At 39.9% G+C, this 15,035-nt stretch overlaps 1 protein-coding gene across 3 annotated transcripts in view; it reads left to right on the forward strand.

The window, feature by feature from the left end:
- Nucleotides 1-15,035, forward strand: part of Fut8 (fucosyltransferase 8) — a 246,864-nt gene that overhangs the window by 177,409 nt on the left and 54,420 nt on the right. For all 3 annotated transcript variants that reach the window (NM_001002289.2, XM_087554154.1, NM_001412189.1), the window contains 1 exon segment: nucleotides 942-1,179. In NM_001002289.2, the coding sequence (NP_001002289.2) occupies nucleotides 942-1,179 (238 nt within the window).

Below are 15,035 nucleotides of genomic sequence, written 5' to 3' on the forward strand. Positions count from 1 at the left end.
TTCATCTTCTTTTCCCTAGAGGGGAAAAACGGCTTGGAACCTCTGGCTAAGGGTCTTAACCAAGACCAATCATTATGATATAATAAGATGACTAGGAATATTTAATAATAGCTCATCAATATTAGAGAAGAATTGAAATTTCACAATGGAAAACAAGAAATTTTCATTGTAGATAAACATTTGCCATTTGTGGGAAAGTATTAAAATAGGTCTCTTAATTAAAAAACAAGTCCTATCACATCTTCAGAATAGCCACAATGTAAGCGTTCTACATTCGCTTATGGAAATGGCTGGTGGCTGTCAAGTTTGTTATAAAGAAGTCCAATGACTCATACTTTTTAAATGTTGAATGTTGATCTTCTTTTATTCAATACCTTAAATTATTTGTGTGTGTGTGTGTGTGCGCGCGCGCGTGCGTGCAAGTGTGTGTGCGCGTGTGTAGTTTCTGCACGACAGTGTACAGGATTCAGTTCTCTTCTACCATTTGAGTCCCAGGAATTGAACTCTAGTCATCAGGCTTAGTGACAGGCACCCTCCCTTCCTTATCCATCACACTTGCTCCTCTGTACCCTTGGTTTCTTGATGAAAATGTAGGTTTTGTTTGTGGTATTCAGAATTACAGCTTTCCTTGAAGCGGATTGGAATTTTGTCATAGGATGTAAGCTGCAAGTGCTGAAGGAATGAATGATGGAACCACTCTTTCCATCATGACCTCTGAGTGGTAGAAAAGTAACAGAATTTCTAATGTAACTGCCATCTTCCTGCATATGCATGTCAAAAATTTACTGAATTTTGCTATTGGATATCAACTATAAGACTTGATTCTTTATTTAAATAAGAAATAAGCTGAACCAGTTCTGGCTTATTGTATGAATTTTAATACCTGTGACCAAGATGGGAAGTCACCCTCTCTATTGTTACCTTCTTTGTTTCACTGGTAGAATCCCAAGGACTGCAGCAAAGCCAGGAAGCTGGTGTGTAACATCAATAAGGGCTGTGGCTATGGTTGTCAACTCCATCACGTGGTCTACTGTTTCATGATTGCTTATGGCACCCAGCGAACACTCATCTTGGAATCTCAGAATTGGCGCTATGCTACTGGTGGATGGGAGACTGTGTTTAGACCTGTAAGTGAGACATGCACAGACAGATCTGGCCTCTCCACTGGACACTGGTCAGGTAAGGAGATTGTGCACCATAGCAGATACCTAGTAATGTCAGATTAGCAAATGTCTAGGCCTGGTTTTATAGGTTATAATCATTTTTTCTTCTTGATTCAAATGTAGGCTAGTATTTTATTTTTAAAGTATTGCATACCTAGCTGTAGTGGCACATATCTATAATTCCAGTGCTTGGGAGTCTGAGATGGGAGTATTATGAGGTCAAGGCCAGTCTAGGCTACATGGCAAAAATCTGTGTCTAAAATAATTTAATATTTTCATAAGGGTGATATAATTTTCAGTTTTAAGGTGATATTACTGAATTCATTTAATCTTCATAATTATTGCAGTAAGTTGACCAAGTGTCTCAAACATAAGAGTTTCAAACAGTACCATGCTGTTTGAAATGGAGGATTGATTTGTTAAAATGGAGGATTCTGTTGTAGGCTGTCAGGAGTGGGCCTAAGAATTTAATTTCTGAGAAAATTTCTCTATCTTAAGACCAAAGTATGAGAACCACTGAGATAGACTATGCTGGCACCTTTGTCTACATTTTATAATTAAGGACAATGAAACCTTGTTTGCTTATATAATTTTAATTTTAATCAAGACACATTTGGTGATGGATAGGATAAACTGCAGTCTAGTCCAGGCTTTCCCAATTGATTTTAAAAAAAGGAAAAAAAAATTAAATAACAGAAACTTCTCACCACTGAAGTGATATTAAAAAGACTAGATTCTAAACAAAATCTTAGTGGAAATTCAGTGTTTTGTTTTGTTTTTTTTTTTAATGTTCAAGACTTTAAACAGATCTACCATATTAGATCTTGTATTATATTGCTATGTTGTAATCTTGGGTAAGTTTCAAAACCCAAGATAGAAGTTTCTTCTGCAACATGAGAGTGATAATTTGTCCCGTTGTAAGTCATATATTGAGATGCATTTACTGTATTATCTCGTGTAAGAACTGACTTAAATGCAAACTACTATTGTTTGTTTAAAAAATGCATAGGTGCCTTATAGTGTGCAGATAGGTATTTGTCATAAAAGCTAAGTACTGCTGAACACAGTAGCTCATGGTCCAGTACTCCTGAGGGGGAGGCAGATGGATTTCTGAGTTTGAGGCCAGTGTAGTCTACATAGCAAGTTCCAGGCAACCAGGGCTGCATAGTGAGACCCTACTTAAAAACAATAAAATAAGCTCTCTGCTCCCAGACCCGGTGAGAGAGAGACCCAACCGCCTGGTCAGGTGGGCACTCCTGAGGCTGCAGAGCGGAAGAGACCACCAACACTGCTCACCCCTGCCCACATCCCTGGCCCAAGAGGAAACTGTATAAGGCCTCTGGGCTCCCGTGGGGGAGGGCCCAGGAGCGGCAGGACCCCTGCCTGAGACACCGCTGGAACCTGAAAGAAACAGACTGGATAAACAGTTCTCTTCACCCAAATCCCGTGGGAGGGAGAGCTAAACCTTCAGAGAGGCAGACAAGCCTGGGAAACCAGAAGAGACTGCTCCCTGCACACACATCTCGGACACCAGAGGAAAAAGCCAAAGACCATCTGGAACCCTGGTGCACTGAAGCTCCCGGAAGGGGCGGCACAGGTCTTCCTGGTTGCTGCCGCTGCAGAGAGTCCGTGGGCAGCACCCCACGAGCGAACTTGAGCCTCAGGACCACAGGTAAGACCAAATTTTCTGCTGCAAGAAAGCTGCCTGGTGAACTCAAGACACAGGCCCACAAGAACAGCTGAAGACCTGTAGAGAGGAAAAACTACACGCCCGAAAGCAGAACACTCTGTCCCCATAACTGACTGAAAGAGAGGAAAACAGGTCTACAGCACTCCTGACACACAGGCTTATAGGACAGTCTAGCCACTGTCAGAAATAGCAGAACAAAGTAACACTAGAGATAATCTGATGGCGAGAGGCAAGCGCAGGAACCCAAGCAACAGAAACCAAGACTACATGGCACCATCGGAGCCCAATTCTCCCATCAAAACAAACATGGAATATCCAAACACACTAGAAAAGCAAGATCTAGTTTCAAAATCGATTTTGATCATGATGCTGGAGGACTTCAAGAAAGACATGAAGAACTCCCTTAGAGAACAAGTAGAAGCCTACAGAGAGGAATCGCAAAAATGCCTGAAAGAATCACAAAAATCCCTGAAAGAATTCCAGGAAAACATAAATAAACAAGTAGAAGCCCATAGAGAGGAGACACAAAAATCCCTGAAAGAATTCCAGGAAAACATAAATAAACAAGTAGAAGCCCATAGAGAGGAGACACAAAAATCCCTGAAAGAATTCCAGGAAAACACAATCAAACAGTTGAAGGAATTAAAAATGGAAATAGAAGCAATCAAGAAAGAACACATGGAAACAATCCTGGATATAGAAAACCAAAAGAAGAGACAAGGAGCTGTAGATACAAGCTTCACCAACAGAATACAAGAGATGGAAGAGAGAATCTCAGGAGCAGAAGATTCCATAGAAATCATTGACTCAACTGTCAAAGATAATGTAAAGCGGAAAAAGCTACTGGTCCAAAACATACAGGAAATCCAGGACTCAATGAGAAGATCAAACCTAAGGATAATAGGCATAGAAGAGAGTGAAGACTCCCAGCTCAGAGGACAGTAAATATCTTCAACAAAATCATAGAAGAAAACTTCCCTAACCTAAAAAAAGAGATACCATAGACATACAAGAAGCCTACAGAACTCCAAATAGATTGGACCAGAAAAGAAACACCTCCCGTCACATAATTGTCAAAACACCAAACGCACAAAATAAAGAAAGAATATTAAAAGCAGTAAGGGAAAAAGGTCAAGTAACATATAAAGGGAGACCTATCAGAATCACACCAGACTTCTCGCCAGAAACTATGAAGGCCAGAAGATCCTGGACTGATGTCATACAGACCCTAAGAGAACACAAATGCCAGCCCAGGTTACTGTATCCAGCAAAACTCTCAATTAACATTGATGGAGAAACCAAGATATTCCATGACAAAACCAAATTTACACAATATCTTTCTACAAATCCAGCACTACAAAGGATAATAAATGGTAAAGCCCAACATAAGGAGGCAAGCTATACCCTAGAAGAAGCAAGAAACTAATCGTCTTGGCAACAAAACAAAGAGAATGAAAGCACACAAACATAACCTCACATCCAAATATGAATATAAAGGGAAACAATAATCACTATTCCTTAATATCTCTCAATATCAATGGCCTCAACTCCCCAATAAAAAGACATAGATTAACAAACTGGATACGCAACGAGGACCCTGCATTCTGCTGCCTAGAGGAAACACACCTCAGAGACAAAGACAGACACTACCTCAGAGTGAAAGGCTGGAAAACAACTTTCCAAGCAAATGGTCAGAAGAAGCAAGCTGGAGTAGCCATTCTAATATCAAATAAAATCAATTTCCAACTAAAAGTCATCAAAAAAGATAAGGAAGGACACTTCATATTCATCAAAGGAAAAATCCACCAAGATGAACTCTCAATCCTAAATATCTATGCCCCAAATACAAGGGCACCTACATACGTAAAAGAAACCTTACTAAAGCTTAAAACACACATTGCACCTCACACAATAATAGTGGGAGATTTCAACACCCCACTCTCATCAATGGACAGATCATGGAAACAGAAATTAAACAGTGATGTCGACAGACTAAGAGAAGTCATGAGCCAAATGGACTTACCGGATATTTATAGAACATTCTATCCTAAAGCAAAAGGATATACCTTCTTCTCAGCTCCTCATGGTACTTTCTCCAAAATTGACCATATAATTGGTCAAAAAACGGGCCTCAACAGGTACAGAAAGATAGAAATAATCCCATGCGTGCTATCGGACCACCACGGCCTAAAACTGGTCTTCAATAACAACAAGGGAAGAATGCCCACATATACGTGGAAATTGAACAATGCTCTACTCAATGATAACCTGGTCAAGGAAGAAATAAAGAGAGAAATTAAAAACTTTTTAGAATTTAATGAAAATGAAGGTACAACATACCCAAACTTATGGGACACAATGAAAGCTGTGCTAAGAGGAAAACTCATAGCGCTGAGTGCCTGCAGAAAGAAACAGGAAAGAGCATATGTCAGCAGCTTGACAGCACACCTAAAAGCTCTAGAACAAAAAGAAGCAAATACACCCAGCAGGAGTAGAAGGCATGAAATAATCAAACTCAGAGCTGAAATCAACCAAGTAGAAACAAAAAGGACCATAGAAAGAATCAACAGAACCAAAAGTTGGTTCTTTGAGAAAATCAACAAGATAGATAAACCCTTAGCCAGACTAACGAGAGGACACAGAGAGTGCGTCCAAATTAACAAAATCAGAAATGAAAAGGGAGACATAACTACAGATTCAGAGGAAATTCAAAAAATCATCAGATCTTACTATAAAAACCTATATTCAACAAAATTTGAAAATCTTCAGGAAATGGACAATTTCCTAGACAGATACCAGGTATCGAAGTTAAATCAGGAACAGATAAACCAGTTAAACAACCCCATAACTCCTAAGGAAATAGAAGCAGTCATTAAAGGTCTCCCAACCAAAAAGAGCCCAGGTCCAGACGGGTTTAGTGCAGAATTCTATCAAACCTTCATAGAAGACCTCATACCAATATTATCCAAACTATTCCACAAAATTGAAACAGATGGAGCCCTACCGAATTCCTTCTACGAAGCCACAATTACTCTTATACCTAAACCACACAAAGACACAACAAAGAAAGAGAACTTCAGACCAATTTCCCTTATGAATATCGACGCAAAAATACTCAATAAAATTCTGGCAAACCGAATTCAAGAGCACATCAAAACAATCATCCACCATGATCAAGTAGGCTTCATCCCAGGCATGCAGGGATGGTTTAATATACGGAAAACCATCAACGTGATCCATTATATAAACAAACTGAAAGAACAGAACCACATGATCATTTCATTAGATGCTGAGAAAGCATTTGACAAAATTCAACACCCCTTCATGATAAAAGTCCTGGAAAGAATAGGAATTCAAGGCCCATACCTAAACATAGTAAAAGCCATATACAGCAAACCAGTTGCTAACATTAAACTAAATGGAGAGAAACTTGAAGCAATCCCACTAAAATCAGGGACTAGACAAGGCTGCCCACTCTCTCCCTACTTATTCAATATAGTTCTTGAAGTTCTAGCCAGAGCAATCAGACAACAAAAGGAGATCAAGGGGATACAGATCGTAAAAGAAGAGGTCAAAATATCACTATTTGCAGATGACATGATAGTATATTTAAGTGATCCCAAAAGTTCCACCAGAGAACTACTAAAGCTGATAAACAACTTCAGCAAAGTGGCTGGGTATAAAATTAACTCAAATAAATCAGTTGCCTTCCTCTATACAAAAGAGAAACAAGCCGAGAAAGAAATTAGGATAACGACACCCTTCATAATAGACCCAAATAATATAAAGTACCTCGGTGTGACTTTAACCAAGCAAGTAAAAGATCTGTACAATAAGAACTTCAAGACACTGAGGAAAGAAATTGAAGAAGACCTCAGAAGATGGAAAGATCTCCCATGCTCATGGATTGGCAGGATTAATATAGTAAAAATGGCCATTTTACCAAAAGCAATCTACAGATTCAATGCAATCCCCATCAAAATACCAATCCAATTCTTCAAAGAGTTAGACAGAACAATTTGCAAATTCATCTGGAATAACAAAAAACCCAGGATAGCTAAAGCTATCCTCAACAATAAAAGGACTTCAGGGGGATCACTATCCTGAACTCAAGCAGTATTACAGAGCAATAGTGATAAAAACTGCATGGTATTGGTACAGAGACAGACAGATAGACCAATGGAATAGAATTGAAGACCCAGAAATGAACCCACACACCTATGGTCACTTGATTTTTGACAAAGGAGCCAAAACCATCCAATGGAAAAAAGATAGCATTTTCAGCAAATAGTGCTGGTTCAACTGGAGGGCAACATGTAGAAGAATGCAGATCGATCCATGCTTATCACCCTGTACAAAGCTTAAGTCCAAGTGGATCAAGGACCTCCACATCAAACCAGACACACTCAAACTAATAGAAGAAAAACTAGGGAAGCATCTGGAACACATAGGCACTGGAAAAAATTTCCTGAACAAAACACCAGCGGCTTATGCTCTAAGATCAAGAATCGACAAATGGGATCTCATAAAACTGCAAAGCTTCTGTAAGGCAAAGGACACTGTGGTTAGGACAAAACGGCAACCAACAGATTGGGAAAAGATCTTTACCAATCCTACAACAGATAGAGGCCTTATATCCAAAATATACAAAGAACTCAAGAAGTTAGACCGCAGGGAAACAAATAACCGTATTAAAAAATGGGGTTCAGAGCTAAACAAAGAATTCACAGCTGAGGAATGCCGAATGGCTGAGAAACACCTAGAAATGTTCAACATCTTTAGTCATAAGGGAAATGCAAATCAAAACAACCCTGTGATTTCACCTCACACCAGTGAGAATGGCTAAGATCAAAAACTCAGGTGACAGCAGATGCTGGCGAGGATGCAGAGAAAGAGGAACACTCCTCCATTGTTGGTGGGATTGCAGACTGGTAAAACCATTCTGGAAATCAGTCTGGAGGTTCCTCAGAAAATTGGACATTGAACTGCCTGAGGATCCAGCTATACCTCTCTTGGGCATATACCCAAAAGATGCCTCAACATATAAAAGAGACACGTGCTCCACTATGTTCATCGCAGCCTTATTTATAATAGCCAGAAAATGGAAAGAACCCAGATGCCCTTCAACAGAGGAATGGATACAGAAAATGTGGTACATCTACACAATGGAATATTACTCAGCTATCAAAAACAACGAGTTTATGAAATTCGTAGGCAAATGGTTGGAACTGGAAAATATCATCCTGAGTGAGCTAACCCAATCACAGAAAGACGTACATGGTATGCACTCATTGATAAGTGGCTATTAGCCCAAATGCTTGAATTACCCTAGATGCCTAGAACAAATGAAACTCAAGACGGATGATCAAAATGTGAATGCTTCACTCCTTCTTTAAATGAGGAAAAAGAATACCCTTGGCAGGGAAGGGAGAGGCAAAGATTAAAACAGAGACTGAAGGAACACCCATTCAGAGCCTGCCCCACATGTGGCCCATACATATACAGCCACCCAATTAGACAAGATGGATGAAGCAAAGAAGTGCAGACCGACAGGAGCCGGATGTAGATCGCTCCTGAGAGACACAGCCAGAATACAGCAAATACAGAGGCGAATGCCAGCAGCAAACCACTGAACTGAGATAGGTCCCCTGTTGAAGGAATCAGAGAAAGAACTGGAAGAGCTTGAAGGGGCTCGAGACCCCAAAAGTACAACAATGCCAAGCAACCAGAGCTTCCAGGGACTAAGCCACTACCTAAAGACTATACATGGACTGACCCTGGACTCTGACCCCATAGGTAGCAATGAATATCCTAGTAAGAGCACCAGTGGAAGGGGAAGCCCTGGGTCCTGCTAAGACTGAACACCCAGTGAACTAGTCTATGGGGGGAGGATTGGGAGGGGAACACCCATAAGGAAGGGGAGGGGGGAGGGGGATGTTTGCCCGGAAACCGGGAAAGGGAATAACACTAGAAATGTATATAAGAAATACTCGTTAATAAAAAAAAATAAAAAATAAAAAAAAAAGACAGAAAATCAAAACATACTCCACAGTGGCCATGCTTTTAAGAAGCAAGAGCTAGATGCTATAAAAAAAAAAAAAAACAATAAAATAAGAAATAAAATTTTTTGTTCTTATGAAATATATCCATGTCATCAATCTTTGTTTATATGAATTATTAATAGTATATAAGATTATATATATTTTTTGAGAAACTAGAACATTTCAAAATAGAGGAGCATAAATTCTAATAAGCTCCTTGATATTAATCCTTTGGTTATAAAAATATCTGTTGTTGTGATTTATACAAAGAATCCCGAATTTTTTCCCTATGGCACTGCTTCCATGAAATTGTTATTGTTCAGAGACATTGTACATGAAATGCCTGTGGCTGGAATTTAATGATTCCTATTTATGTGTATCACTAGTGCAGGAATTAGCGCATACATCTGATCAAGCTATATCCTACCTTGAATTTCTCCTGCATTATTTTATAGTTGTAAGACCATATCCTGGACTGAGAAGATGGTTTAGTGTGTACGCACATTTTCTGTCCAAGCACGAGGACCCAAGTTTAAGTTCTAGAACCCATGTAAAAAGCCAGGCATGACTGTGCATCTGTAACCCTAGTGCTGAGGGGGAGAGGTTGGAGACAAGAGAATCACTGGGGATTCTGGCAACTAGCCTAGCCTCAGTATCAGTGAAAGACCCTGTTTTATAGGACACCCGACATTTTCTTCTAGCCTTTATGCACATGAGTTCTTGCACCCATTCACATACAGTACACGCACATGTGCGTGCACAGACACACACAATCTTTATAATGAGTAATTTTTTAGGTGAAGGGAGATAGATAATAAAGAATATGCATCTAAATAAAAATCATTGAACTCCTCGTATCACCTGCACACATTATATCATTCTTAATAGTTGTGTGTTTAAAGTGGCAGAGAATAAAGTCAATTTATTTTCCTTACTATGAGATAGCTTCTAAAATTAAAGGAACTACGTGTAGTAGACCTTCAGATTCCTCCACATAGATCTCCTAATGAAGTTACAATAAGAATCTTGCTTATTTAATACAAACTTTTTTTTAAAGATTTATTTATTCTATATGGGTATACTGTTGCTGTCTTCAGACACACCAGAAGAGGGCATCAGATCTCATTACATGTGGTTGTGAGACACCATGTAGTTGCTGGGATTTGAACTCAGGACCTCTGGAAGAGCAGTCAGTGCTCTTAACCACTGAGCCATCTCTCCAGCCCTGTTTAATGCTTTAAAATATCTTTCAACAATTACTGATTTGTTTTTGAAATATAGCATTCTATATAGGCTATGAAAGATAACTAGCTTCTAAAGTCTTTTTTGTACTTGAAATAAATACCCTTGAATAAATGATGATGTAGTGATATGAATTCCAATTAGTTATATTATTTATAAAATACTGAGATTGTTATTTAAACTATTTTGGCTCTAGGTCTTTCTCATTGCCTTAATGAGTTGAACTGAGCTATTAATTTAATAAAGTCAATTGGAACCATTTTGGAAGTGAAAATAATAAATAGCAAGAAAGAGTTTGATGACTTTTCAATTTAAGTACACCTGTAGGTAGATGGCCATTTTCTATATTTAATATAAACTGTATGTTTACATTTTCTCTATGGTTCATTTCAAAACAGTTTTGGTCAAAGAGTTTTTATTTGCCACCCCTGTGGTTTATATGGGACATCTTTAAGAATATAAGTATTTGTTTGGATCCGACACCCATGCTGTAGTAGTTTTCTGTGAAGATATGGTCTCACTTGTCATGGGCAGACTAGGGGTAAAGGCAGATAGCAGAATGAAGAAGTGAACTATACCATGTACTCCTGTAGTATGGGTAAGTTCAGACTACAACACAAAATTATGGATAACTCCTTTTGGAAGACATTATTTTAAACAGACATAAAGTATGAGTGGGTAGATGACAGCCAGGTAGGGAACACCTGAGATTTTTTTAGCTGTTTATTTTCTCTTAAAGGCTCAAAATAAGGCATCAAGATATACAAATTCCTGATTTATTTGTCAAGGACTTGACCAGAGCACTTGAGATTTGTTTATTTTTAGGCCTTGTATATGAGATTTTTGTATACACGAATATCGCATGCATGCCTGGTGTCTGCAGAAATCAGAGGAGGGCATCAGATACCCTGGAACTGGAACTGGGATGGTTGTAAACCATTATGTTGGTGCTGGGAGTGAAAGCTGGATCCTTTGCAAGAACAATAAATGTAATAAAATAACAAAAACACCTCCCCATCTTTTTTCAGACTCCAAAGCAGTTCTCATCAAGCTGTATCAAACACTTATAAAATAGTATTGCCTTTTGTTGTTGTTGTTAAGAATGAAGAGCATTTATAGCAGACATGCAGCTTAGTCTTCATGTGGCTCCCCTAACAATCACAGTGAGAGCTGTCCCTGACTGTTGCCTGCCCATGGATCCCGTCCCTTAGCTGGACTGCCTAGACAGGCCTCAGTGGGATATGCACTTAGCCCTGCTGCGACTTGATGACCCCGTACCCAAGGGGGTGGACTCCTCTTCTCTAAGGAGAAGGGGAAGGGGGTAATAGGAGGGAGGATTTGAGAGTGTGGGACTAGGAGGCGAGGTGTGAGGAGGGGGCTGTGACTGGAATGTAAAGTGAATAAGTAAACAAATTATAAAAAAAAAAAAGAACAAATCTTATTCCAAGCTTTTTTCCTAATATCCACTTACCAGTGACAGCAAACCATGTGTGGATTTTTGTGATTGGGTTACCTCACTCAGGATGATTTTTTTCTAGTTCTATCTATTTGCCTATGAATTTCCTCAACAGAGGAATGGATACAGAAAACGTGGTACATTTACATAACAGAGTACTACTCAGCTATTAAAAACAATGACTTCATGAAATTTATTTTTTTCATTTTCAAATAACTTTGATGCACTCAACAACAAAGTTCATGAGTGTTTGTAGGACTACGGATTACTTACTCAGTGATAACAAGTGTGGTGTCTGGCACAACAGAAAATTTCCAGGGCTTGTTTAAAAAGAAGTAGATAACTTTCACTAAAGAAATTGAATTTAGGTCCAGAACAGTAGCTCAGTGCCTGATATGCACAATCCACTGGACCCATCCCCCAGCATTTTAAAGAAAACCAAACAATTCTACAACAGAAATGCCAAGTGTGCTGAACAAAACACCAATGGCTTATGCTCTAAGATCAAGAATCGACAAATGGGATCTCATAAAACTGCAAAGCTTCTGTAAGGCAAAGGACACTGTGGTTAGGACAAAACGGCAACCAACAGATTGGGAAAAGATCTTTACCAATCCTACAACAGATAGAGGCCTTATATCCAAAATATACAAAGAACTCAAGAAGTTAGACCGCAGGGAGACAAATAACCCTATTAAAAATGGGGTTCAGAGCTAAACAAAGAATTCGCAGCTGAGGAATGCCGAATTGCTGAGAAACACCTAAAGAAATGTTCAACATCTTTAGTCATAAGGGAAATGCAAATCAAAACAACCCTGAGATTTCACCTCACACCAGTGAGAATGGCTAAGATCAAAAACTCAGGTGACAGCAAATGCTGGCGAGGATGCGGAGAAAGAGGAACACTCCTCCATTGTTGGTGGGATTGCAGACTGATACAACCATTCTGGAAATCAGTCTGGAGGTTCCTCAGAAAATTGGACATTGAACTGCCTGAGGATCCAGCTATACCTCTCTTGGGCATATACCCACAAGATGCCCCAACATATAAAAAAGACACATGCTCCACTATGTTCATCGCAGCCTTATTTATAATAGCCAGAAGCTGGAAAGAACCCAGAGGAATAGATACAGAAAATGTGGTACATCTACACAATGGAATATTACTCAGCTATCAAAAACAATGACTTTATGAAATTCATAGGCAAATGGTTGGAACTGGAAAATATCATCCTGAGTGAGGTAACCCAATCACAGAAAAACACACATGGTGTGCACTCATTGATAAGTGGCTATTAACCCAAATGCTTGAATTACCCTAGATGCCTAGAACAAATGAAACTCAAGATGGATGATCAAAATGTGAATGCTTCACTCCTTCTTTAAAAGGGGGAACAAGAATACCCTTGGCAGGGAATAGAGAGGCAAAGATTAAAACAGACACAGAAGGAACACCCATTCAGAGCCTGCCCCACATGTGGCCCATACATATACAGCCATCCAATTAGACAAGATGGATGAAGCAAAGAAGTGCATGCCGACAGGAGCCGGATGTGGATCTCTCCTGAGAGACACAGCCAGAATACAGCAAATACAGAGGCGAATGCCAGCAGCAAACCACTGAACTGAGAACGGGACCCCCGTTGAAGGAATCAGAGAAAGAACTGGAAGAGCTTGAAGGAGCTCGAGACCCCTTATGAACAACAATACCAAGCAACCAGAGCTTCCAGGGACTAAGCCACTACCCAAAGACTATACATGGACTGACCCTGGACTCTGACCTCATAGGTAGCAATGAATATTCTAGTAAGATCACCAGTGGAAGGGGAAGCCCTTGGTCCTGTTAAGACTGAACCCCCAGTGAACTAGATTGTTGGGGGGAGAGCGGCAATGGGGGGGGGGAGGATGGGGAGGGGAACACCCATAAAGAAGGGGAGGGGGAGGGATTAGGGGGATGTTTGCCCGGAAACCGGGAAAGGGAATAACACTCGAAATGTAAATAAGAAACACTCAAGTTAATTAAAAAAAAAAAAAGAAAAAGAAATGCCAAGTGCGACACTGGGATGAACTGTGCAGAAGGATTTAGGATCACATGTTCTAGGCTGGCCTGGGCAGCATAGATAGACCCTGCGGGGGAGGAGAGAAGAAGGGAAATAAGTTTAATTCATAGCTTAAAACCTTTCCATAAAAACATCTCATGTCTAGATGTCTTCACAAGAAAACTGAACCTTTAGGGAGGACTGAATACCAGTGTAGAAAGTTTGACACTTACTTTCCAATTCACTGTGTAAGGAAGGATCACCCTTAAAACCAGATTGGGCTTCCTATAAGAGAGAAGTCACCAGATTGATGACAGGCTTCTTTGGGTGCCTGGAATGTGGGGCGCAGATCAGACATCCAAGGGCAAAGCTCAGAGGTAGTTGGTTATATAAGACAGCGGAAGATGCTGTACCTAAGGTATATCTGATTTTCACCAAATCTCTTAAGCATCCTAGCTTTTTTCCAGTTGATTTTAGAGAGGCCGAGGCAGGAGAACTATGAAGTCAAGGCCTGCTTGGGCAGTCTAACAAACCCCATCCCAAATAATGTAAATATCTTCAACTATGGACGTTAGATGCTTTTCAGCTTGTGTGCCGTGGAGATCTGTAATTAGATCTCGTGATCTGTGCTAGCTAGGTTGCCAAGAACTCTACATATTTCATCCCATTTAATGCACACAATAACCTGGACTGCTTGTATTTCATAAAATTAAGTGACTTGCCAGAGGTGCAAGGAAGCCCAGTCTACCTTCAAAACCTGATCTTTTATTTTTCAATTTGTATTTTTAAAAATTATTTATCTATTCACTTTACATCCTGATCAGTTTCCTCTCTGTGCTCTCCTCCCAGTCCCCACCCCTCCCCAAATCCACTCTTCCTCCCATTTCTTCAGAAAAGCTGAGGCCTCCCATGGGTATCAGCCAGTCTTGGCATATCAAGTTACAGTAGGGCTAGGCCCATCGTTTCCTGTTAAGGCTAGATAGAGCAGTCCAGGAGGAGGAGGGGTCCCCAAGTCAGACCCCAGTCAGAGACAGCCTCTGTTTCCACTGTTGGGAGTCTCACACGAGGACCAAACTGTACAATTGTTACTTATGTGCAGAGGACCTAGGTCAGTCCCACGCATGCTCCCTGGTTAGCGCTCTGACTTTGGAAGCCCTTATTGGCCCAGGTTATTTGATTCTGTAGGTTTTTTGTGGTGTCCTTTAAAACCTGATATTTAATGAACCAAAAATCAGCAAGCAATGTTTTTCCTGTCTCCAGCCTGCTCCCTTTTTTAAAAGGTTGTTTTAAACAGCAACAGAAGGGACATACACAGTCTATAGGCATCAAATATTTGCTACTTTTCCCTCTGCAGAAAAAAAAATTAATAATTGAACTTCTTATACTTGGAAAACTCCCAGTCTG

This window comes from Rattus norvegicus, chromosome 6 (assembly GCF_021556685.1).
Source record: "Rattus norvegicus strain SHRSP/BbbUtx chromosome 6, alternate assembly SHRSP_T2T, whole genome shotgun sequence".
In the NCBI taxonomy this organism is placed as follows: domain Eukaryota; kingdom Metazoa; phylum Chordata; class Mammalia; order Rodentia; family Muridae; genus Rattus; species Rattus norvegicus.